The 27912-nt window shown below is 35.8% G+C and overlaps 1 protein-coding gene across 2 annotated transcripts in view; it reads right to left on the bottom strand.

Annotated features, from left to right (window-relative positions):
* Positions 1-260: 260 nt before the first annotated feature.
* LUZP2 (leucine zipper protein 2) overlaps positions 261-27912 on the bottom strand; it is a 365156-nt gene continuing 337504 nt past the window's right edge. For both annotated transcript variants that reach the window (XM_045825733.1, XM_045825732.1), the window contains exons 10-12: positions 16083-16175; positions 7874-7960; positions 261-7128 (exon numbers count right to left, since the gene is read on the bottom strand). In XM_045825733.1, the coding sequence (XP_045681689.1) occupies positions 7024-7128; positions 7874-7960; positions 16083-16175 (285 nt within the window). In that variant the 3' untranslated portion in view covers positions 261-7023. The remainder of the gene's footprint in view (positions 7129-7873; positions 7961-16082; positions 16176-27912) is intronic.

Raw genomic sequence — 27912 nt, 5'->3', positions numbered from 1 at the left:
TGTTAAAGAAAAATAATTACCTACCAGGTCACCTGGTGAAGTGAGAGTTCCTAGAAACTGCGGTGTAGGTCGATCACAGAAAAATGTCTTTACATTATCTGAGCAAAGGAAATTATACAAAACACATCAGATCTTAAATAAAAGCTAATTAACCTTGGCAATTGTACCATGGAGTAATTAGTATTTTATTCTAAAATGATAGTCATTCAATGTATTTTATTTCACCCAAATTTCAAATAAAACACAGAGAAAAGACAAAGTATAATGCATCATTTTATTTAAAAAGAAAAAGAGAAAGACAAAGCCTAAGTGAAGTATTTCCTCCTTAAACCAGCCACTGGTTTTCAAAAGTGTAGTAATTGCAAAGTAATCTACATCTGCAACCTTCTTCAGCAAACTCCTGTATAATATCATTCATTCTCTCATTACAGTTTGAGATAAGTAAAATACATCTCTTTCCCTAATCTCATGAATTCAGTCCTCTTTCTCTAGCAGTGCACCTGTGCTAGAGCAGTCAGCGTGAATCCTATAATTATTAGCACTGCGTATTCATTGCATTGGACATTCACATAGCTATACATACAGTTATCTACTGTGCTCATAATCCCTGTGTTAAAATAGCATGAAACGTGTGAATAGGAATGGAATGAGGGGAGAAAAATAAGCATTCAACTGGTATATGAATTTTTTGCTGAATTAATATCCATGAACACATGTATATTAACACATGTAGGCATGCACATACAGATGTAAACATATGAGGGTAATCACCTACTAAACGTATGAATCTACAAATTAAAATGCTCATCAACATCAGAAAACACAAATGTTTATAAAAACAGCTAGAATAATGCCTACAATTTTTGAAGTCTGAACACCCATACCAAATAGTATGTATCCATTAATCTTAGTTTAATATTATTTTCTGAGTGAAGATCCTACAAGCCAAGTTGTCTTCACATTCCATCCGCCTCCCCTGCCCCCTGCACGGTATGCAGTAATATACTGTAAAGAGAACCACGGTCTTTCTTTGCAACAGTCATGCATTTATCTGTGTGATTCCTTTATTAATGCTGCCTTTTTTTCTGAACTGTAAGTTCCATAAATGCAGGACTGTGGCCTCTGCAGGAGAGGCAGTGTGGTGAACTGGTAAAGCACACAGATTCCAGCAACTCATTTTTCAGATTTATACCCTTCCTTTTCCTCCTATTAGCTGTGTGATCTTGGCAATTCATTAATATTTTCTACCTCGATGTCCTCATCTGTCAAATAAGATAATTTTAATGTCTCAAGTAACCCTGAGAATATTTAACAAATCTTTTTATTGAATTTATTGGGGTGACATTGGTTAATAAAATTATATAGGTTTCAAGTGTACAATTCTAAAATATATCATCTGTGTATTGTATTCTGTGTTCACCACCTGATGTCTAGTCTCCTTTGTCTCCATTTACTCTCTTTACCCTATCCTACCTCCTGCCAACCTCCTTTCCCTCTCATAATCACCGTATGTTCTCTGTGTCAATGTGTTCTTTTTCTTTGCTTAATCTGTTCATCTTATCAAAAACAGTGACTGGCACATATTAATTGCAATATTGCATATTGATATTCATAATTAATACTTTTGCTTCCTTTTGTATCCTCAGTGGAAAAGTGGAATGGCTGGACAGCTGGCCATTCATTTGAACAAATAAACAAATGGGGAGAAGGGATCATAGAAATCATCTTATTCGGTGACATTCAAATCACTTTGAAATTGGACTTTGGGCTGCCTTTTCCCATTGGAAGTATATGCAGAATATGTAAGCCCAACAGATAGATTATAAAAAAGAACAGATGCTCTAGAAGAGACTGACAGCTGTCAGAGGGGAGGGGTGGGGGGGATGAAAAGTGAAAGGATTCAGCAGCATAAATTGGTAGTTTCAGGATAGCCACAGGCATGTGGATTACAGCATAGGGAATACAGTCAATAATACCAAGACAAATAAGTATGGGGCCAAGTGTGAACCTGAAGCAACAAAGTGACCGCTGGAGAAAACATGGTTTTCTAGCCACTTTGCAGTAGTGCCTCTGAAGCTGATATAGAAGATGATTGAATGTAAACTGTAATTGACAAATACATTTAAAGAAAATAATAGATACTCCCATTAAAGGTGAGTGTTCATGGAGTCCAAATCCCCATGCTGTACATGTTCATTTACATCCTCAACAGTCCTTAAGTTGTCTCTGCTAAAAATTCAGGGCTCAGGAGAACAGAGGGGAAAATCTCTGATTCAAGTCCAACTACATAAGGCCCAAAAACTTAGAAGCTAATAATAGAAGAAATTAAGTGACCTGTGGAAGTCCAGGTGAATATCAAGTCTTGATTCCAATTAATGACACATACATGCCTTATGAATTATGTCTGTTACATTGCGCCGTGTCCCCAAATTCTTCAAGCACTGTTATATCCTCTCGGCTTTAAGTCACAGTTTCAGGTCCATACATCGACCTTTCAGAAGAAAAGACAAAGGGGGAAAAAAACTAAAAAAAAAACAAACGAACACCACAAAACCCTAAAAGATAGTATTTATATATCTTCCCCGCAGGGGCAGGGGAGAGCACATACAGGGAAAGGACCCTTCAACTGGCATTTGCAGTACATAGGATTTGGGGGCAGAATTTTTAAATGGAGGGCATGTAGAAACTCGCCCCTTTTCCTTTCCCCTTGCTAGCGAGGTCGGGGGTCTGGGAAGAGAGCATTCCTGGGCCAGGGGTCTCTGAAGACCACGTGGCCAGGCGACAAGCTCCATGCCTCTTCCTGTGAGAGAAAGGGCGGCAGCACTGCTGACTGGGACTGTGCTGAGTGGCCCTGCTCAGCCAGGCATATGGAAGCGCTGGCGAGAGGGTAGCTACGGGGACAAGGCAAAAGCCCTGCCAGAGGGCCCTGACCAGAGGAAAGGGCGAACACAATGAGAATGCAATGAATAGGACACCAATGCACAGGGACTCCAAAAGATGCCTGAAGCCAGACTGGGACTGGGAACCAGCTAAGCTGCCTGTGTATCCCAAAGGATGTTTTTGTTTGTTTGTTTGTTTGTTTGTTTGTTTGTTTTGTTTTGTTTTTAAATAGGAGAAGTGACCTTGAACTGATGTGGCAAAACCTGGAGGGGCTATTTTCCTTAGGGCATGTTAAAGGGAATTGGCTTTGAGGCAGAAACCTGTTATTCTTTCAAAATTGTGTAGCTTTTAAATTAAAGACTCCTTTCTTTTTTCACCAAACATTTGCTTCCAGAATTCATGGGCAGCAGGCAGCAGAACCCCACGTGGTTTTATGGTAACAGTTCTACTAAAGGAGGCTCCCTTTCTGCCTCCTTTCCTTCTTCCCTTGCAGCTTCGGGTTCTGAATTAATTCATTCAGCAAATATTGGAGTACTTTCTATGAGGCAGCTAGTTCTAAGCATTTGAGATTCATTTGCAAAAAAAAAAAAGACAAAAACTTCTGCCATCATGGAACTCTATTTTAAAAAAAACACTCCAAATAAAATAAAAGATTTTCGGGACACTGGTGAAGAGAGATTGAAGAAACTTCCTGGATGACATCTTTAAAAAGTTCTTACATTGCGATACCCAGAAGCAAGCACTATTTATAGTGTTAATATTTGTTTTTTCGATTAGTTTATGTAGAGTAATATACATTGTAGTTTTGGTAGCAAATCTTTATTGAGGGAAAATAGGCCATCTTTCAGTATCCTTTACCCTTCATCACTCGACCATAAACACTATGCTACATAATCCATGCGAACAAAGAGTCTGGGGACGTTTTAGACTGTGCACATGACTAAAAATGCCCCCTCAGTAAACAAGTGCAAGCTTGCATCACTCTCTAGGTCTGGCCAGCTCACCCTGCTCTAAAGCGTCAGTAATATTTCAGCCTCTGCCTCAATTAGTGCTAATTACAGTACCTAAGCTATAAAAGTAGATCCCATTATTCGAAGTTCACAGAAATTATTTTAATCCAGCTGTCCACATTATCAATCTGAAATGGTAAATATTTCCTTCACATGTTAACTGTCTTAGACTTGTAATCCAATGTATGTTATGAAAGAGAATTATGTCCAAACTAGCAGTTCATCATTGCTAAATATATAATTAATGAATGAAAAAAAAAGTTAGCCACTTAATATATTCAGTGTTTAGAGATTTGAGATTACACAGAAAATAACATCATGACGAGTTACTGATTTTTTCACTTTTCATCCGAGAATGTTGGCATTGGATAGATACAGTCAGCATTCATTTAGGTCTTATACACTTGAGGCACTAGTTTAATTTACATAGTTAATAAATATAAGTGGAGACACAAAGTCCAAACAAATTGCTAACTTAGAATGAATACATAGCATGATTAGTATTAAAAAAAAACTAGAGAGAAATAAATTGGTATTGTTTGGTAATCCCTATATTAAGTCATTCCATCAAAAAGTATGTTTCTCAATAGAAATCAATTTGTCTTCTGCAAAACAAGAAATCTTCCACTGCTTACCATTACAGGTACCTAATAGAATTATGTATCTAAATTCAACATTCAGCCTAATGTGTTCTTCCATATGAGGGTAGTTAGGCTATGATTAACTCCTCAAAAACAACCATCCATTTATAGAGCTATTAATTAAGAGATATAATAAGAAATGGCACCTGTCTTATAGACAAAAGCCACATGTGTAAGTAAAGCATTTTAAACCTCTCTGATACTATTGTAAAGCAATTAAAGGATTGAGAGAAATAAAATGCATCCATTAAAGTCATATGACATACTAAAAAAAGTATTACATAATTATTAAAAGGAGCTCTCAGAATATTTCTTTAAAAATATTTATAAAGCTCTTTTGCTACAAATTCCTTTTTGTTTTGAAACAATAATGCGATGAATATACCACAGTAAACTCTACAGGACACATAATGCTGTCTATACTTAAAGAAAAAGTATATACATTATATTCATTTGGAGTAGACTTGAGGATGGCAATAATTAAGAAAAGCAACTTAATTTTATTATCAACACTAAGATAAGCATTTAGAGCATAGAAAAAATAAGCTGTTCAAATCTGATTAATGTTAAGCCAAATTCTCATTGTTCATCATGATATACTATAAAAATTTTAGAAAATATCAGTCTGATTCTCTTTTTGAGTTCCAAAATGCCTTGTAAATGTACTATGCTAAAGTGAAATGGATGATTGAACTTTCTGTAAGATCCACAGAGTCTAGGAGTGAAGTTGGGGCATAGGGTGAGGGGAGGAATGTAAACCTAAATTAAAATGAAATTATCTACTTCCCTTTCAAAAACCTTTGGAGATGGTTAGGATTTGTGGATACAGTGGGAATAATAGAAGGAAAAGGACTTGAGAAACTAACCATATTCCTCCTGATAGAATTAAATTTTTAGGGCAAGAAATCAGCATAAATTTTGGACCTTGATCTTTTTTCTGTTGTGGTCACTTCATCTGAAAACTCTATGGATCATCTATAAAATTAATACTTTTTACTCTTAGGTAGCCTGTAATATGAAAAAATGCTGATGACACTGAACGAATCTGTAAGTACAACAGCTACATGAATATATCACAATATTCCATTTAGAGTCAATGAGAATTTGCCATGTCCCCAAATCACTATACTTCTTTGAATATGTCTTTGTGATCAAAGGTGTGCCATCATATCCTAGAATTTAATTGTATCTACTAATCACAAATATATATAAATATATATTCAAATATATTTATATATAAAATTAAGTATTTATAACACAGCCTGCCAGAATTCAGTGCCTGCCAGAATTCAATGCTGCTTTGCATATTCATTATACAAATTCTATAGTTGTATTAGCTTTCTGCAAATGATCTATATATATTCAGTGCAGACAAACTATGATTGATCATTTAATCCATTAATTGGAGTCTGGAAGTTTGATGTTATAGTCATCCTATTTGTCAGATAATTACTCAAGTGTCAATTCCTCTTACTTGTGAGCTATGTTCAGATTATTCAGGAGTGAATTTATTTGATCAGACATATTTCTATATAGAGCCCCAACTTCAAAGATTATCATACCCATTGATTTGTTTTAATAATACATTTGTTTTCTAGATGTACAAATATGGGTTCATTGGCTCTACATGGCTGTTTTATTTTTATCTTATCCCCATTTTTAAAAAATACATTATCTGCTTTCAAATTTGAATTTTGAAACCTCCTTTCTATCCCACATTCCTCTATCCAAATTTCATATCAAAAATCATGCCAAGCATTTCTAACAACTTGATTTCTAAGTTGGAGTGATTCCAGCAGACAACCATAGGGATGTGTGTATAGAATACAAAAAAATATATAATTGGTTAGATCAGAACTATAGTTGTTCATTTAGATATTTTGTCCATATTATACCATACATAGTTAATGAATAACATGAACTGACTAAATCCCTGATAGACTTGCCTTGCTACTGCTTAGCCATGGTTCAACATAATAAGAACAGCAATAGTCACTCTCAAAAAATATATTCAGCTTGGCACAGATTCCAGCCTTGAACAATGTGACTCCATTCAGCCATTGTGGACCAAATTCTTCATGATATGATTGAAATTGGATTCTAAGAATGCTGAGGATACAAAATGTTTTATCCTCCAAATGATTTCAAATATAAGATCATAGAAGTACCAGATACCCAAATCAATCATCAGAATCAAATCTTATAATCAAATCTTATATTCCATTTAAGTTCAAAACAAACCAATTTATACTGGGCAATTTACTGATGACAATGACTAGTTGTGATTGTGGATATCCATTCTAATTAGGTTATTGCTTGAGGGTCAAAATTGGCCTGAAACCTTTTGGAAAATTTGAAGACTATTTATAAAGAACATAAAATTGTGAAAAAGTTGCATGATTTAAAAATTCAGTATTTCCATTTTAAGCCTGTGGTCTAAAAAGGTTATGAAGACAATAGCAAATAGATGTTTAAACACAGTTTCTTGGTGTCTACAGTATTTTTTCTTCCTTCTTTGCTCTTCCTTCAAAGCTGGTGAATTTTTTTTCTTGGGTTTTTTCCACCTCACATTTAGTACAAGGAGACATTTGCAACTTCTGTCAAACAATAAAGAAAGAAAATTAGGAAAGTCAAAACAAAATATACATATTTGGTAAACATTAAAATACAGTATTAATTTAAATGAATAGTAATTCAAATAAATATCTTACAGATAACTAATGCCCAACAAAAAATAAGTGTAACTAGGTCAATACCTCTACTTCATGAAAGTTCATAATATATTGTATACACAGGGCAAGATATTTCAAAATATTTTGAGAAAACTTTGGCCAAACCTTTCAAATCTAATTAATCTAACCCAAAATTTGAAAAATGTGTTAAGTGAAATGAAAACTAACAATTGCTATGACATAATATTTTAGTCAAATGTAGAACAGTACAGATAGAATTTTGGAATTAACTTCCTGAGTTCATTTGTCTGTTATGTGTTTCTGGGGTTATATGTACTTTTTGTACCTCCCCTGCTTCTCCAGGTCTTCCTTTTACCTTTTTTCCCCTAAGGAAAAAAAAAGCATATTTTTCATTCTCAGATTAATTTTGTTTTGTTCCTTGGTCGTGGGGGAGGGGAAGGACAACTCCCTCACCCTTGTTTTTCCGAGGGCCTCAACAATAAAATTAAAAGCTTAGTGGCAGGCACAGTTGTCATGGAAATTTCAAAAAACACCATATGAAGGAGTATCTTTTATTCACCAATACAACACCCTATCTCAGCTACAGCCAGAGAGAAAAATCACAAGAAGTGCTTACTAACATAATCAAAACCAACTAAAAAATAAATACCTGTGGAGTAGCCTCTGGCTCTGCAGTGCTGTTGTTTGGTGGATTTTCTTTACGCTTCATAGAACATGCCTTGTCCTCCTGTGAAAGCTGCAATTAAAAATAAGTCAAAGAAAGTAAATTACATAGTGGAAGGGGATAGAAAAACTCCCTTGAAGTCTTCCCATTGAGACACTTCTGTCGCTTTGATACAATCTCAAAGCCCAAGCTAGGGACAAAATCATCATGAGTGGGAACCCAAGGAGAGGGTAACCATTCATGGTGGGCTTGGGGGTCTCAGTGGTGCTTGTAGCTGCAGCTACTACAACACAGTTCAATTCCAATGTATGGTTCTTCTTTAATAATACTAAAGAATAATAATGAAAGAATTACAAAACTAATACATTTGGGATGTGTCTAGCCTTTAGGATATTGGCATGCCAACGGTCTCTATGTCTGCAGGAACATCAGTCTCGCAAGTCAGGAAAGAATTTAAACAATATGATCATCAATCTGTGTAGCAAAAAATCTTCAATACCTTAAAAGTATTACATTTCTGGTATAATTTCCTATATTTTATTAACCAGGAAATCTAATCTTCCTTATTAGCCTCAATAGTTTAGAAGAAGGCAAATTGCTGGCAGTGTATCCCAACTGGGTTTCACTTCTATTTAAACCAAGATGAAAGTACTAACTTTTCTTCCTTTCCCTTCTCTCCCTCTTCTTTCCCTTCTTACTCTTTTTTCTTTCCCTCTTTGTCTGCCTCTCTTTCATCTTTCTTTCCTTACCACCACTCACTCCCCCCTCCTCCTTTTTTCTTCCTCTATATTTTGAACACATTTTTTTCTGACACCAGAAGAACTTATTTTTATTAATAAAAAATGACAAATGGAGTTCAGCAGTATGTATCCACTGTACACATTTTTAAAGTAATGATAAAAAACCATTTAGTATAATAATATGGATTATTTTTTAATATTTAATTTCTTTTTATTTTCCACAACCCTTTCCTTGTGTAAAACAGAGCTTTTGAGTTCAATAGTTCATGGACACCAGTTGGCTCTGGCCTTGAACAGGCCAGTTTGTTTCCTTGGGGGCAAAAAGAAGGACACTTAAGCTAGTTTTGAACTCTAACATTCTGCAAATTCTACAAGTAGGAGATTTAACCTACTCCAGTTCAGATTTTAGGGCAAAGTTATTTTATATGCTCCCCATTCTCACACTATATTGCTCTTACTTGACCAAACACTGTGTCACTTTCTGCCTGTGCCTATGCCTATGGCATCTTGCCATGATAAAAATCTGTCTTCACTGTGGCATTCTGAAAATTAGTTACTCTTTCTCTCCCTAGCACATCACCGCTACCGCTAACAGACTCAGTAACACTTTCCTGTTCTGAAGGTACAATAAATATAAAAATTTTGGCATTTAACTTTGTTATGAATGTATAAGCATGTATGACTCCTCAATATGTAGCAAGTTCCCTAAAGCCAAAGGCAATGTTTATCGGACCTAAATGGCAGCAAGATGTCTGCCATATAGCAAGTGACCAATATGTAATCTCTGAATAAATAATAAATGAATAAAACAGAAGTTGGCTATGAAATATTACAATTCCTAGAATTTTAATAAATGTCGGATTTTTTTTCATAAGATGAAATTTAGGTATATCTGACAGAGGCTCTAACATGATTACACACAGCCTCTTTTTCTAAATAAGCATACAGTACAGTGGAAAAGTAGGTTGTAATTATAATAACAGCAACTGGTAGTCAAAACCTTGACTCTCTTATTCCCAGGAATTTTAGGTAGATGTGCAGTAGAACCTAATAAATAAATGTTCCCTTTCATATTGCATGGGTTTGAGATAGAAATCTAATCTAAAATTACTCTGGAAAAATTATTTGATTCTCATTGTGATAATATAATTGGTCTTTGTTTTTATTGTACTTGCATTCAGCCTTTTAAAGGTTAACAAAAGTAAGTATATGAAATCAAGCTCAAAAAACATGGTAAGTGCAGAAAGAAACCTGTATAGTGAAGGATATCCAAAATGTATTTTTGAATAATGGAGTTCATAACTCCTATAAGTTTGGAGGAAAAGTTTACTTGAACAGTAATCATTTGTATTGAAAGTAGTTCTCTGCACTTTCAATACATACTTTCTTTTTTTTTATTTTTTAAAAGATTTTATTTATTTATTTTTTAGAGAGGGAAGGGAGGGAGATATATATATAGAGAGAGAAACATCAATGTGCAGTTGCTGGGGGTCATGGCCTGCAACCCAGGCATGTGCCCTGACTGGGAATCGAACCTGCGACACTTTTGGTTCACAGCCCGCGGTCAATCCACTGAGCTATGCCAGCCAGGGCTTCAACACGCACTTTCTTAGAGTTTTGGTCTTGATTGATCTGTCCACATAATTGCTTAAGGTAGTTGTTTAAAAAATAATACCCTTGGGTGATAATCCAGTCCTGTAAATACAGGACTTGCATTTTTAAGCAGCACTCCAGCAATGCAAATGCACATTGAAAGTTGAAATCCACTTCATAATGCATAAATGCCTTATAAACCTTTTAGAAAGATATATGATACAAACTATTTTCCAAATATATTCGACCTCAAAAACTTGTGTGTGTGTGTGTGTGTGTGTGTGTGTGTTTGGAGCATCACTTTAGGTGACTGCCCGGGGGAAAATACTAAAGATTTCAGTGGAGTATGTGCTTCCATTACTGCAAGCATAGCTGACCATTTGAGGCAAGCCTTTGATCATCTGCACAATGAAAACTTATTAAATTTTAACATTAAAGAAAACACTATATGGCTGGAAGACAGCTCAAATCTTTTTAGATGCTTTCATCTTATAATGAACAATACCTTTAAATGTACTTTTTCTGTGCCTCATAGGTACTGTGGAAACTTCATGAGATGGAGTTCAAAAAAGTCTTAGTGTTTCTCAGAGAAGCAACAGTTAAAGGGCAACAAAGTTATGGTGTGAGATATTGTGCCTTAAAAGGCATCTCATCAACTTTATAGTCAACTTATTGCAACATTGCTGTTGGTAGAAACTAGGTTCTTCCATGGTATGGCAAGGCAATCATTCTAAGGATCCACACATGGGAGATGGTGGGGGAAAAGATGGTTTACTCATGTTGAAGCCTGTCCCTCAGTTTCCAGTGTCCCATCTTCCCCTGTCTCACCATGGAAAAAGTCCAACCTTGTCCTCAACAAGGCCAAAGCAAGAGCAGTGCCCAGAGTTTCATGCTAAAGCTCAGTCCTTTGGAGCCCACAGGCAGCTGCTGAGTGGTCTCAGTCCCCATTCAGGTTGGTTAACTAGTTCTAGGCTGCTCCAGTGAGAGTCTATTTGGCTGTCAGCCATGTAGCTGTTAAGCCCACCTTGTCATGGAGAGGAAAGTCACATTCACCATGTGAGTACATTACCAGGGAGGTGAGGGGACAGAGACAGAGAGAGAGAGAGAGAGAGAGAGAGAGAGAGAGAGAGAGAGAAGGGGAAAGAAACATGAGCCTTTTGTTCCCCTGGGATTATATTAGCTTGGGTTTGGCACAGACTAGGTGCTTCTACAAAATGACCTATGAATTTTCCAAGCTTTCACTGGCTTTGGATGGGTTTATCCCCTACCAATTCTTTCTTTCCCCAAGCTAGACCAGCAGACCTGTTTGGTCAAGAACCTCCCTCCGTACCATTTCATTACTCTTGCACATGTGCCTGCCTTCCCCTGCTCCCACCTAGCAATCTGGTATGGAGAGGGGTGGGGGAGAAGTTTTGGCTCCCTTGGCAGGGCAACGCCATGACACCCTGGAATGTAAGGCTTCCTGGCTAAGCAATCAGAGGCCTATTCCCACTTTATTAAGCTCAGTGTCTAGTCCCCTCAGTTCCCTTTCTATTAGCTAAATATCAATGGTAACATTTGTACAACCATTAATGGTCAATATCTTTATATTAGGTATTAGCATGCTTATTAGGCTTTTTTTTTATTTACCAAAATAACAAACATTATTCTTATGATTTCTATACTAATGCTGGTAAAAAAATCAAATTTACGTTTTTGCATGCTTCAAATTAAGATGTCATGGGAGAGTAAACATGGAAATTTATATCTAATTTGAAAAACAATTCATATTTAAAAGTTTTAAAGACCTTAGGGAACTACCTACCACTCCTACATTATCTGGAGGGATGAATACTTCTTGTAAAATACCACAGTAGCACCATGAGAAATGCCTTGTATGAAGTCAGCCTCCTCAGATGGTCTGATGGAGCGTAGTCTGAAATGACCATGGTAGGTGGGAGTCTCGGCCCAATTAAAACAGGGCATGACTTGCCTAGAAAAATTTTAAACAAGCCTTTGCCAACAACTTATTAGGGCCATCAGATGTCACATAATGAATATTGGATGTAATAAGCAAACTAGGATTTCTTCAAACTAACAAAATTAGTTTCACATGACAAAGTTGGCATCATTTTCTCCTTGCAGCTCTAGGATTTATTTTCTGAACATTTTCTTCTCTCATTTCCCTAGACAATACTTTTTGTTCTGTTGAATAAACTCCGTTTGGTCAGAAACTCGCAAGCAAATGTAATGGCAAGAAACTGAGCAAGTGTTCACAGTGCTAAACACTGTATTTTTGTAAAACATTGTGAGAAATTAAATGTTTGTTGCCTACGGCAGTCAGAAACATAGTAAGACAAATTAACACAAAGTAGTAAATCTTAATCTCTAAGTGGAAATTAAAATAAAATGCTCAACGTCTTTAATTTTGGATATGCTCTCAAACACTATGAGGCACATTTACAAACTGCACAAAAGCGGGATGAAGCAGTTACATCCTCTGCGTTCTCCATGTGACTCCAGTATAGTTAGTTAAGCAAAGCTGCTTTCGAGTCATTTAAACATATCCCAAACTGATAGCCCCATATGCTGTTAAGCCTTTGGTGATTTTTCTGTTTAAATAAAACAAGAAACACAAAACAAGGGCCAAAGCCTCCAGAGGTCATTTTTCTACTCGACCTTGTCTTACTTGGACTGGGCAGGAAGTAGGAGGTGCGTGACCTCCACTCCCATTTGGGACCTTGACCACAGAAGATATTGAGACTTTGCATAAAAATTGCAGAATAGGTTTTTTAGAATGAGTAAAGTAGGACTTAAGCAGGATATAATTGAATATTGTATATTTAATATCTAGTATATAATAATTATATGTAATGATGTTATATGTATTGTTTTATGTGTTTTATCTAAGTTTATAAATATAATTATATATTATATATAATTACAGTATATATCATTATCATGATAAACATGCAAGAAACCAATATAAAATTTCCCCCCAAATTTAATAAGAAATGCTGATAGAAGAAAATCTAGGTGAGTTTATTAAACAATACACATTCCTGGGCTGTCCCCAGAACTGCTGATTAATTTTTTGTGGGAGTGGAGCCTTACTCTAAGCAATTTCATAGGTTGACCTGGTGATCTACAGGCATGCAAAAGTTTAACAACTAATGCTATACATGTCACAAATAAGGGATATGAATGATAAAATAATTTGCTAAGGGGACATGTTAAGAAAGAGCCAATTTGTTCATTAAATCTAGGTTTTATGTAGTTTCCAGGTTTTCTTTTCTATGTTATCTTGTCTCAGGTGCGACCAACAGGAATGAAAATGCATCACCTTTGCTATTTATTCACTGAGATGTTGCCTGTGCTCCCATCAGCTCAGTGAGGTCGCTGGTGGTCAGAGTACTGGTTTGAAAGCGATGCTGACATAACATAATACTTGTTTTCTTTCTTTTTTTTTAAAGATTTTATTTATTTATTTTTAGGAAGGGAAGGGAGGGAGGTAGAGAGAGAGAGAGAGAGAGAGAGAGAGAGAGAGAGAGAGAAAGAAACATCAATGTGCGGTTGCTGGGGGTTATGGCCTGCAACCCAGGAATGTACCCTGGCTGGGAATCGAACCTGGGACACTTTGGTTCCCAGCCCACGCTCAATCCATTGAAGTATGCCAGCCAGGGCATTTTTCTTTCACTCCCATGTTTCATTCCCCAACTATAATTATAAAAATTGTTTTACATTTTTCAATCAAATACTGTGTCCTCCAGTAGCTGAGTCTATTTTCATGTATTTTTCATTAAGAGTTTACTTTTTTATTTGACTGAAATATTCTCCTTATAGCTGTTGCCACAAGCTGCATCATGTTCTGCCCTGAGAGTAGCAATTAATAAAACTGGACTCTGTTTAAAATTATAGTTTTTAAGGCTGTCTGTGTCATGTCTTAAGTTCTCTCCTTTGAGAAATTAAAATATTTAATTCAAAAATATGTATTGAGGTTTCAAGTAACAGGAATAGCTTTGCATAAAGAAACAGAAAGTAATAATTACTGAGGGCTGGTTTCGTGCCAACAATATACCAGACACTAAGCTAGGCTGTGTCATTTCATCGTTGAACAAGCTGTATAAGGGAAGATACATTTATGTCTCTTTTTCAGAAGAGGAAAATCAGCCCTCAGAAGGGCTAAACATTCAGGGTCACACACTGGGTAACTGGCAAAAACCTAAATGAATCTAATCAATGTTACATTCCTGACTTTGCAGCCTTTCATTTCAAGCCGTAGTAGACACACTCCATTTGTCACTGTTGACCTTAGAAGTGCCATATCTAGAATGGACCATGCTTTGTCAGTCAAGACTCTTTAGCAAAATTTTATAAAGGATTTATCTCCCTTATTCTAGATGTAGCATCTTAAATACTGGGCATCAACACTGGAATTTCATGTAGTTGTTTGGCCAATCTGATCACATTTTGACCCCAGAGCTCACAGTCACTTAAAACAATTTAATCTGATTCAAGATAAATATAGAAAAGTTAGTTGCATTTCTATGGCTAGCAATAACAATCTGAAAATGAAATTCAGAAAACAATTCCTTTATAATTCAATTAGAAACATTAATGTACCTAGTAATAAAGAAAGCAAAAGAAGTGCAAGACTTCCTCACTGAAAATCTATGAAACATTGCAGAAGGATATTATAAACGATATAAATAAATGGAAAGGCAACCCATATTTATGGACTGGTTACATAAGTGATGAACTTATCACTGAATTGAACACAAACATTGGAAAACCTTAACTATATTCCTAATTCAAACCAGGGTCCCTCCACTTAAGTCCCAAATTATCTTTTTGGATACGTATCTCACCTCTTTCTGCACTCCATTTTTCTAGCCATGTGAATCTGCTTTCTTCTCCCTGTACATGTGCTCACACTGTCAGAGACCTATCTGTCCTTCAAGTTGCAACAAAGTATTCCTCCCTACCCCAATATTTTTTATTTCTTCCTCCCTTGGGATTCAATTGCAGAGTATTTAATTTTTACTGCTCACTAATCTTATTAAGTTCTAAATTGTATGGTTTTAGTACATGTTTAAATACACAAAGATAGGAATGTAACTTGTTGAGAAATTCATATTTCTAAGTTCACTTTGGCAGCCAATAGAAGAAAAAGAAATGGACTTGGTTAACCTACTTTCTATTTAGACTTATTTTATTGCTTGATTTCTTTTCAATCGTGAATAGTGTCAACAGATACTTTGCATTTTGTTACCTAGATTGAAGCCTACCTTGGAATTGACTCAACACAATTGTTGTCGTTTGCTGTTTCTCAACTCCAGACATGATAAATCTGTAACTGTGCCAAAGTTTCAAAGTTAAAATTTCATGACACTTACTATAACTGAAAATCCCGCAGAGTACAAGTTCCATCATTCTTATTGTCATGTGGAGGCTGAGAATATCCCTTCCCCTAATGGAATCTCTCTGTAATGCCAAGTTTATCTGCTTCATGGGGAAAGAACTATAAACACATCCTTTGGGATGGCATTTCTTTGTTTTTGTTTTTAATATTTTAACAGATTTCTTTCATGTGGTTGTCAAAGTAAGCACTCTGTTGAATGCATGGTTACCTGCCTTACATCTGACAACTCAAGTTCACAGTACTCCTACCAATCTGGCTATACTGATACTTCCTAATGGAAAACCTATCTGATTCACATCCAAAGAACACCTGCATTTTGAAGTTTTGAAGTGCAATGTTTAGATAGTGAATAGTATACATAAATAGAATGTTTCATGATGGCATGAACTAGGATTGTTAAGATGCTTATGTTCTTGTTTTCATGTTGAATACTGTTAAGGCTCTTTTAAGTTAACCTTACATTTTCAGGATTGCACTCAGGGACATTCAGATTTTCTTCCTTTGTTGTAACAACTTGAGTGTTCTCGTTGCTTCCAGGAGGGCTTTGTTCAGGCTGCAGACGGAAAGAGAGAACATAAAAAGAGAAAGACAGAGACTCAGAGCAAGAAATAAGTTTAACAAATAGATTCATGGGACATTGTAAAATATAATACAATGGCAACATTGCGGTCAAAGAGGAAGAATAACATGCAAATTTGTATATATTAGAGACCTTAAATTGTGTACATTAAAAATTCTTAACTTTAAAACTAAATAAAATAATTTCTACTCTATTTTATATTAGTGATGTCCAATGGAATTATTTTAAGAATCCTAGTTCCTCACAAAAAATGAATCCTGTATTTTATCTTTATTTTAACTTCTAGAATATCTGAGAACTATTAAGTACATACCTTATTTTTCAGTAAGACAGAAAATGTTTTATAACCTCACTGTAATTTGCTTCACTGCAATGCTAACTAATTAATGGCTGCTATATACCACTGGAAATCTAAAATATCATTCTGAAATTCATCTCTTCAGGAACACTCATTGACAAAATAAAATAAAAAGTCGGTTTTCCAGGTGCTGGCTGGGGAAGAGTATACCATAACTAATGTATGTAAATATCTCTATAGGCTGATCTAAGGCTGTGTCCTCAAATGTGTGTTTCTTCCGCAAAGCTGGTTCGAATATGCTGCTTTGCCCTTTAATCTGTGAGGGTACAATTGTGGGATAGGCAAAAACTAAACTCAGTGAGCACTAACTTGCTTGGACCTAGACCTTTCATGTTTGTGGACCACAGGGAAGGAAGGAAAGAAGAAGACAAAGACTGGAATGTGGCCTGGTCAGAGCACTGAACCCACTCAAGTTTCCCTGTGATGCACATTAAACAGCACTGGCCTGTTTTTACACAGGGAGTTATATTCCTTAGCAAGGGGATATTCTTACAGAAATAATAATTTTATAAAAATAAAAACAGCTCTGGCTGGTGTAGCTCAGTGAATTGAGCGCAGGCTGTGAACCAAAGGGTCGCTGGTTCAATTCCCAGTCTAGGGCACATGCCTGGGTTACGGGCCGGGTCCCTAGTGGGGGCCATGTGAGAGGCAACCACACGTTTCCCCCCCTCTTCTCCCTCCCTTCCTCTCTCTCTTTAAAAAAATGAATAAATAAAATCTTTAAAAATTTTTTAAAAATAAAAACAAAATAGTCTTAATAAAATTAGTTGAGTACGAAACATAAAAACAATAAATGAACTAGTAGCATACTAGATAAACAGTAGAAAATAAAACACCTTTGTTGACAAACACAGTTTCTATATTAAGTCACCTAAATGCGGGGCTTTCTTTGTAATAATGAATAAATAAAGCAAATAAAATTGCTTTTTCTTTATACTTAAAGAACTTTCACTAAATTTTGTGAGATCCAGAAGGCACCTCTGTCTTACTCCCTCTTTCTCTCCTGGTCTTTCTTATTTAAGGTCTCTGTCTTCAGAGCACCCCTCTGCAGCTTCCTAGGAATAAGGAAAATGCTTGAACAGGAGAACAAATGTTTTCAAATAAGCCAGCTCTGTGTTACAAGAGGAATATAAAGATGAGGAAGGTGTTGTTTTTGTCTTCATAGAACTTACATAATCTGATTTTAAATCACATAAATAGTTCTAATAGAAAGTAGACTAATAAAAGCAGGCACAAGCAGAGTTGTGTATATTTTGAAAGGAGAAATGTCAATGCCATTTGGGGTGATAAAAGAAGGCATGATGAAAAGGGTAATCTTCAAAATGGGCCTTTGAATGCTTAAGGCAAGAATGAGGGGAAGATATTCCAGGTGACGGAAACTCTGCAAGAAAATATATGCAGGAAGAAGAGTCACGTTTTGGCCCTGTAGAAGGGCATCAGTAAAGTAATTATGAGAAAAATGCTATGAGGTAGGGAGGAGAATCCCAAATTCAAACTACAAAGTGTGTGCTTCATTTAGTAGCCAAAGGGGTGTCTATTGGATATTTCAAAGCAGGGCTAAAGCCCCTGTCAAAATGAAATGGCAGCAGTGTTCAAGAAAAATGGAACAGAAAAGAACAAGATGGGGAAAACAAGAAAGAAGCCATAAAGAATGACCGAAGAGCTGGTAACAAAGGAGGAACTGAAGCACTGACTTGGACAATCGGAAAGAGATTGGGCAGTGATCACAATGAGAGCAAAGAGTATAACCTACAAAATTGAAAATCTCTATAAAAGTAGAGAAACCTGCAGAAATGATAGATTTATAGAAAGAAGAAAACTTTTACATTATTAATAGAGAATTTAAAACACTTGGGAATATTAAATACAAAGGGGGAGCCCCCCAAAAAACAGAATTCATTTATAAAAAGTTAGGTCTTTATTCTTACATACTTAAACTTCAGTTACCTTCCAAATAATCTCCACTTGATATAGTACATTTATAGAGCCTTTTTTTCAGTGTTCAAAACAGTTTTTAAACATGTCAATTTTGATGCCTTTTAGTGCTTCTGCTTTTTTGTTTGTTTGTTTGTTTTCCCTCCTCCACACCAGCAAAATGTTTCCCTCAGAGGACTTTTTTTTTAATTGGGGAAACAAACAAAAGAAAGTTGTTCGGGTCAAGATTGGGTGAATAGGGAGGGTGGGGCATGGTAATCTTGCTATTTTTGGTCAAAAACTGCCAACCACTTAGCACTGTATGGGCAGGGGCACTTGTAAGTCAACCATCATGAAATGGGCAAATGTATTGAAAGAGTCTTCAAAAAAAAATTTACTGAAGTCATACACAGCCTGTCACAACAAAGCCAAGTGGTACACTGATACAGATGGGTGCCTAGAACACTCACCAACAGGGGAATTGTGTACTCCAAGGGGCCTGCCCTCCAGAAGATAATTTTGTTTTTGGAGGCCCCCCTTGTAAATAGGCACTATTGGATAACAGTGTTAAAAAAAGACAGTTCTCCAAGGGGGACATAGAGAGGGTGCAGAAACTTATGAAAGTATGCTCAGCATCACTAGCCATCAGAGAGATGCAAATAAATCCACAATGAGATACCACTTCACGCCAGTGAGAATGGTCATCATAAACAAATCAACAAACAGTAAGTGTTGGTGAGGTTGGGGAAAAAAGGGAAACCTAATGCACTGTTGGTGGGAAAAGAGACTGGTGCAGCCACTGGAAAATAGTATGGAATTTTCTCAGAAAACCAAAAACGGAACTGCTTTTTGACCCAGCAATGAAATTGCTGGGATTATACCCTAGGAATCCTGAAACACCATTTCAAAAGAACTCATGCATCCCAATGTTCATAGCAGTGTAATTTACAATAGCCAAGGGCTGGAAGCAGCCTAAGTGCCCATCAGTAAATGACTGGATCAAAAAGCTGTGGTACATTTACACAGTGGAATTCTATGCAGCAGAAAGAAAGAAGGAGCTCTTACCTTTCATGACAGCATGAATGGGACTGGAGAGCATTATGCTAAGTGAAATAAGCCAGGCTTTGAAAGACAAATCCCATAGGATCTCACCTATAAGTGAAACCTAATCAACAAAACAAACACACGAGCAAAATAGAACCAGAGACATGGAAATAAAGAACAAACTGACAGTGATCAGAAGGGAGGAGGGGGGTGGATAATGGGGCAAAGAAAGGGGAAAAGGTCAAGCCAAGGAACAAGTATAAAGGGCCCATGGACAAAGCCAAAGGAGGTTAGGATTGAATGTGGGGGGTGGAAGTTGGGTAGGCCTGTGGAGAGTAATGGGGGAAAAATGGGGACAACTGTAAGTGAACGACAACAAAAAAAAGTAAGAATCAAAACACATATTTAATCTTGCTAAAATCTGCTGAACATCAACCATTTTTCTTCTCATAACCTACAAGTTACAGATAGCTTGAGGCAATGTGTTAAAACAGAACAAGGGGAATAAATAAACAATAGCAAAGGAGAGTCATCTTGGCATTCACAATAAGAACCACAAGTGTAAAAACATAAACAATAAAGTAAATCACATGAACAGGCAAGAAGAATTTTTAGTGTATTTTGTTTTTGTTAAAAAATTGAATCACTGAACAGTTGTCCCAATACACCCTTGTAAACTTAATTGAATGTATAACAACATTAAAGGAAATTGAAATATAAAACTCATCCAGCCCTGGCTGCTGTGGCTCAGTGGATTGAGTGCCAGCCTATGAACCAAATGTTGCTAGTGTGATTCTCAGTCAGGGCATATGCCTAGGTTGCCAGCCAGGTTCCCTATGGGGGCCACATGAGAGGCAATCACACATTGCTATTTCTCACCTTCTTTTTCTCCCTCTCTTCCCCTCTAGATAAAAATAAATAAATAAAATATTTTAAAAAATAATATGAAATAAAACTCATCCATTATTCTAAATATAACTTTTTTCTCAATGTTATCTTCCAGTCCTTGTCCATAGTGACATACATTAATATTCTATGTAGTCACAAATTATAGTGCCCATGTCATTTTTATTCTGTTTTTAGACATATGACAAATATACTTTATACACCTAAGGATAAATCTCAGGATATATCTATCCTTTATAGGTTTAAACAATATTTCATAGAAAAAGTTTTCAAAAACTGTGTATCGGAGTTTAAAGATTTGATGGCTTTGAGCTTAAGTTATATACATCATATTGTGGAAAACATATTCTTGGTGATAGCCTGCACAGCCACTGATATCACATTCGCCATTGGTTTAAATGTCTGCCTCTCCACCAGGGCTGGGAACTCCTGCAGAAAAGGAATTGTGCCTCATCCATCATTGCATTCTTTGAAGCTAGTAAGTACTTGAATAAGTTTTGTTCATTTTTTCATCATTTATTTAAGATATATGTCTTAGGCTAGAGAGCGTAAGAATTAAGGATCAGTACTGAAAGAAAAGGAATAGACACATTTGTGGTCACATAAATCTTTCTAAAATGTGGTATGTGAAAGACTTTCAGCAATACTAGTCAAATACTAAATGCATAGTTCTTTATCTCAGAGAGCTCTGATTTGTTCTTTATTAACGGTTATTATTTCTTCTACCCTCCTTATTTTATTCTGAAGGGCTCTATCTCTCTCACGGTATGTTATATCCTAAGTATTGCTTTATGTATCAGATTCCCTGATTTACCCAAAATATAGCATATGACCCCTGTTAGGTCATTCAAATATCTATTCTTAAAATTTAATATTGACTAGATTAAGTAGAGGCTACAAGTAGATAGGCACTTTGATTCTAGTATGGTGCCCTGCCCAACTTGTTTCTAGAATAAAGCCCTTGTTATGGTTCATGCTTCTGGGTCTGCTGAAGCAGCCTTTATTTCTGCTCACTCTCAGGCTTATTTCTCCTGGATATAATGAGCTCTTTTTATTGTAACAAAAAAAACCTGTTTATTTAATTTACTAAAGGTCAGTGTTGGTTGCATATAATCACATAAACTTGGATGAAACAAGGAGTCAAATCAATAAACTAAAACAGACAAAACAGCATTAAAGCAGAGATAGAGGTTTATCATGAAAACAGGCAGGAGGGAAACCTAAACACTTGGGAAGCTCAAAAGAATAATACCAGGCTCATCAATGATTAGTTTTTAGTGTAGTTTTTTGTATCTTCCTAAACATATAAATATGTAGCATATTGATACATTTTAAAGCTTGATTATTACATTTCTCATGCAACTATTGTGCATTTATGTAAATGCTCCCAGATTTTGATGGTGAGGATGAAGCAAGGAATCTGTCCAGAATAACAGCTTTTGTATCTATCTGTCTGTCTATCTAAAAGGAGCTTCATTAACTATTATGTTCCCAAATAGCATGGGGAAAGTATGACAATGCAGATTTCCGTCTCCGTGAGTTTGCAAGTGGTGACCCCTGTTCTTGTCTATTGAAGGACTCAAATGCCTGGTCTGCAAACTTCTACTGCAATACTGAAGTTATCTCAATTTTTCTGCTGGAAAAAATTTCATATACTATTTACTTTTAACAACTAAAGAAATTATTCATCACTTCACCAGTATGAGCAATAAAGCATGAAAAGTTAAACTACTCTAAATACAAAAATATGGTATTTAATTCAAGAAACGCTCACACTTAAACATAAATACATGTATCGCTCCTTGGCCTTTTGGCTAAGTTCAAGTGCAAACATAATCGTGTAATCCTTAACACAGGCCCTGACTTTTAGTGAGATGGCTTCTTGTGGAAAGAAGGCTTGTTGAGTCTGATGAATTAACACAGAATGGGAACTGACTTCAGGGAAAGATAATGCATTTTGGAGGTGAAGAAACAAGGATTCTGATTCTGGTTTAGTGCATAAAAAAATAAGGGCCTCAGACAATGAATACAATTTTGCAGGACCTCTGTTTTCCGCTGCCCTGATAACTTCAGTCAAGAACACTTAAACTGCAGTACAATCTTCAAAGTGGAGTGAGGGCCCTTTTAGTTTTGTGTTCCTAATTCTACTAAATCCTTCTGTTTTGCTTTAGCAGAAAACGAGTGCACCATTTTTCCTCAGTTACCTCTGGTTTCCACTCTGATGGCATTTACAGACTAACAGGTTTAACTTCAAAGCCCAGAGGCTCCTGGCATTCTGGTTTTCTCCAGTTCTTGGGTCTCAGATTGCTTGCCAAAGTTAGATGGTTGCTCAGAGGGAAAACAAACCTTCTCCTGGGTTCTATATAATAGAGTCATTTTTAAATTAGAAGTAACATATTATTCCATAGAAATTACATAGGTGACTAGATTCTTAACGTGAACAAATCTTAGATTTTGCTCAAATCTCCCTTTGGTCTAATGTGAGCAGAAATTGTGATAAGTAGTAAAAATAATCACTACTCCAATGTTTTTTAAACTTGTTTAGGACTTCTCTTTTCAGTGACCACAGAGAATTCAGTGTTTTCTAAACAAGTAACACGCTATCCTCTCTGTGTGCTGTTGTTCAATTTGCTCTTTCTATCCCAATTTGCTTTCTTCCCTGACTCAGTAATGAGTCCTCCCGAGGCCACTGGGCTCAGCTCAATAACACCTCCCTTCAGAAATACTTCATAAAGATTGAGGCAGGTGTAAATAGTATGTTTGTAATTCTAAGGGAGTGGAAAGAGATGCAGCAACATTTAACAGCATGTTCAAGAGAGGAGGTAAAGCTATATGCCAATTTTGATATATCTTCATGTCAGAAATGGTAAAATATGAAGAAGAAAACAGGTGTATTTGAGTCTTCATTTTTGCAGAAAACAAAATTGAAACTCAGTCATGAAATTATTTGTCCAAAGCCATGTTACTAATACAGGTGCAATATCAGTATTAGTTTCCTCCTGCTGCTGTAATAAATTACAACACACTTAGTGGCATAAAACAATGTAATTTATTATCTTAGAGTTATATCATCAGACGTTTGACACAGTCTCAATGGAGGAAAGTCGAGATTTTGCAGGACTATGTTCCTCCCTGGAAGCTCTAGAGAAGATATAATCCTTGGCTTTCCATCTGCTAGAGCCCACTTACTGCCTTCAGCTCACAATTTCTGTGTTCAAACTCAGCAATGTTATATCTTTATGTGCCTTCCATAGTAACAATTCGCTTTGTTTTTTCTAAGGTCTCTTGTCTTTACTATGGGCTCATTGATACAATCCTGGTTAAAGTCAACTTCTTGGCAACTTCATCTCTATCTGCAGCCTTAGTTCCCCTTTGCCATGTAACCAAATAAAACCCACAATATATTTCTAAACTAAAAATACATTTATAAATAGCTCATACGTACAAGAGAAAATCATAATGCATTTTAGTTAAATTTATTGGGGTGGCATTAGTTAATAAAAGTATATAGGTTTCAAGTGTACAGGTCTATGATACATCATCTGTATATGGCGTTGTGTGCCCACCACCCAAAGTCACATGTTCTTTCATCACCATATATTTGATCTCCTTTACCCTCTACTTCCTCCTCACCCCCTCCTCTCCAGTAACCACCATACTATTGTTTGTTGAGTTTTCATTTGCTTATCTTATTTGTTCATTGGTTACTTTCAGTTTTATAGCTCACATTTAAGTGAAATATGGTTATTGACCTTTTTATTCCATTTTGCATAACATTCTCAAAATTCATCCATGCTACCATGAATGGCAGTGTTACATCTTTTCTTATGGCTGAGTAGTATTCCACAGCATGTATGTACCACACCTTCTTTATCCCATCATATGTCAAAGGACATTTCAGTTGCTTCCCATGTCTTGGCCACCATGAATAATGAACAAATATCTGGGGTATATATATATCTATGGGAATGAATCTTTTCAAGTTTTCTAGGTAGATATCCAGATGAGGTGCTGTTGGGTTATATGGTAACTATTCTTAATTTTCTGATGAAACTCCATACTGTTTTCCATAGTGGCTGTTCCAGTTCACATTCCAACCAGAGGTGAATGAAGCTTCCTTTTACTCCACAACTTTTCCAACACTTTTTATTACTTGTCTTGTTGATAATATCCATTCAAGTAAGTGTGGGGTGGTACCTCATTATAGTTTTATCTGCATTTCTCTAATAGCTAGTGAAGTTGGGCATTTTTTCATATATATTGTTGGTCATTTGTGCATCTTTTTGGGAAAAGCTATTCAGGACTCTGGCCATTTTTTTTTAATTGGATTGTTTGTTAGATGTTGAGTTATATGAGTTCTTTACGTATTTTGGATATTAACTCCTTGTTGGAGGAATTGCTTGCAAATGCTTCTCCCAATGTTTGGTTGCCTTTTTTTATTGGTTTCTTTTGCTGTGCAGAAACTTTTTGTGTGATATAGTCCCATTCACTTACTTTTGTTGTTACTTCCTTTGTCTTTGGGGTCAAATTCATAAACCCTCTGTAAGACCAAGGTCTATAAGTTTAGCATCTATGTTTTCTCCTGTGTAATTTGTTGCTTAAGGTGTTATATTTAGGTCTTTGATCCATTTTGATTCAGTTATTTTATATGGAGACAAACAGGAGTCTAGTTTAATTCTTTTGCATACAGCTTTCCAATTTTCCCAGCACCATTTATTGAAGAAGCTTTCTTTTCTCCATTGTATGTTTTTGGATCCTTCATCAAAAGTCATTGGCCAATATAGACATGGGCTTATTTCTGGCTCTCAGTGCTGTTCAATTAGCCTGTGTGCCTGTTTCTATGCCAATACCATGCTGTTTTGATTATTGTCACTTTGTAGTATAATTTGAAGTCAGGGAGAGTGACTTCAATCCCTCCAGGATTGTTCTTTTTTCTCAGAGTTGTTTTGGTTATTCAAGGTCTTTTGTGGTTCCATACAAATCTGATATATTTTTAATTATTTTCAAATTGTATTTCTAATAAAAATGAAGCATTGGGTGATAGCAGATTCTATGTATTGGTATACACACCAACAACAGGAAAAAAGGAAGATGAAGTTAATAAAACTTAAAAGGATGCATAGTGCTGCAACAAAAATAATTCTTCAAATCAAGAAGAATGAAGTTTTGTTCTAAAAAACACATATTCAACTTCAGAAAGTGGAGTATCTAAAAATAGTCTGGGTATAGCTGTCTTTTCTGGAAGAAAAATGGTTAATTATAAGTGGGGAAACGACTGGTCATATTGTATATGAGGAAATCACCAATGAAAGATTTTCATTCTTGGATATTTGATTTAAAAAATTCTCAGAATATGACTTTAAGTCATATTAGACAAAATATGTTGTATTAGACTAAGTAATTTTCCAAAAGTAGAGGTCTCTCGTTATTGTTTCTCATTTATTTTTGCCTAAGAGAGTAAGGTTGCTGCGGAACCATTCCCACTTTCACACGTAATACTTAGACTTCAGAAAACACAATGCATTTTCAGAAGGCTCTGAAACATTGATCACATGCTTGCTGCAATTCACAGATGGTGTTAACACAGGTGGGACCTATATACCCACCCCACCTCCAAATATTATGAGACTTTAACTAATATTCTATAAAAGCACACTCCATGATGTGAAACTATCAGATCATTTTTAATAAAGTAAAGTAAGTGACACTAAATCAAAACAATAAGCCATTCTGCTCATATTTCTGTTTCTGATAGTGGGTGGCCTCAAGAAACCACAGACATCAAGCCTTCATAATGTCAGCCTCAAAGATGGGCGTGACAAAACCTTAGGCATAAAACTCAGAGGGTGATCATTCATCAGGCAATCATTCATCACCCACTGCATCAGTGTAAGGCCCTGTTGAGTGCCGTTGAGTGAGAAAAGAAGGGGGCCACACACAGGAACTACCAGGACATAGCTTTCCAGATTTCATTACTGCAGCTGGTGGACCATGAGACAGATATTTATTTACATGTTACTTGACTGTTTTTTAAGGTGGAAAAAATGAAAAATATTCAGAAATAAGGAAATACATGAATCATCCACAGTATAAATAGATAAGGAAAAGATATATAAAAGAATTCAAATAAAATATATTTGTTTCAATGAAATGCATTACACTAATCATAAAACATTAGCCAAGTGTGTCATCTTTTGTGGATAACTTCATATCTCTGTGCTTCAATGTACTCATATGAATAATGAGGATAAATTCTCTGTTATGGAAGATGCATGTCAATGTACAGTTGTCAAAGCACACAAAATTTACAAGACCAAGAGTGAACGTCAATGTGAACTATGAACTTTGGGTGAAATGATGGGTCAGTGCAGGTCATCAGTTGTAACAAATTCACCACTCTGGAGAGGGATGCAGAGAGTATATGAGAACTCTCTGTCCTTTCTGCTCAATTTTACTGTGAACATAAAACTGCCCTGAAAAGTAAAATAGATTTAAAAGGGAAAATAAATAAATGATGATAGTATTAGATTATAACCTAAAGTCTAAAATAAATATCCATAAGTTCATGCTGATATAAATACAATATTAAATCAATGAATGAATGAATGGGAGAGAAGAGACAAATATTTCTGACAGGAAAATTCTAAATAATATATGTAGACACTCCCTTTCATTAGGTAAAGTTCAAATGCCCTTCCATGGAGTGTAGGTTGAACTTAGTGATTCATTTCTAAAGATTAAAGTATGGAAAGGGAAATTCAAAGTTTGTGGAGAAATCTGGCAGACATCATTTCAACCAAGTGATGAGGGTTTAATTAACATCACCAGTCATGTCACATATCCTTGAAATGATGATAAGAGCACCGCAATTCTGTGGTGTTATTTCCAAGATTTACAACCCCAGTCTAAGCATAAAAACCCATCAGACAGACCTACCTTGGGGGATATTCACAAAATATCTGACTATAACTCTTCAAAAGTGTCAAGGTCATGAAAAGGATAAAAAGATGCAAAACTGTCACAGGCCAGTGGAGACTAAAGAGGCTTGATGACTAAATGCAATGTGGTGGCCTGAGGTTAATGGTGAAATGGGAAAAGGACATTAGTAGCAAAACTGGTAAAACCCAAATAAGCTCTATAGTTTGGAAGCAGAATCATAGTAATGCTAATTTTTAGTTTTGATAAACACACTATGGTTGTGTAAGATCTGAACATTAAAGGAAGCTGAGTGAAGGGTATAAAGGAACTCTCTTATTCTGTGTGTAAATATATATACATGTGTGTGTAGGTATATATAGATACATGTGTGTATATATGTATATATATATAGTTTAAAATTATTTCAAAAGAAAGATTTAGTTTTTAAAAAATAAAGATAATATTTCTTCCTTCTAGAGTTTTGTGCGTTCATATGAGTGTAGTGCAACTCAATACATGCCAGTTAGCATTGCTATTATTGCTATTAACATTAGTTTCTAAAATTGTTCA

This window comes from Phyllostomus hastatus, unplaced genomic scaffold, assembly GCF_019186645.2.
Source record: "Phyllostomus hastatus isolate PE091 unplaced genomic scaffold, TTU_PhHast_1.1 phas_scaffold_585, whole genome shotgun sequence".
Lineage (NCBI taxonomy): Eukaryota > Metazoa > Chordata > Mammalia > Chiroptera > Phyllostomidae > Phyllostomus > Phyllostomus hastatus.
This window is presented reverse-complemented; position numbering and strand designations above follow the sequence as displayed.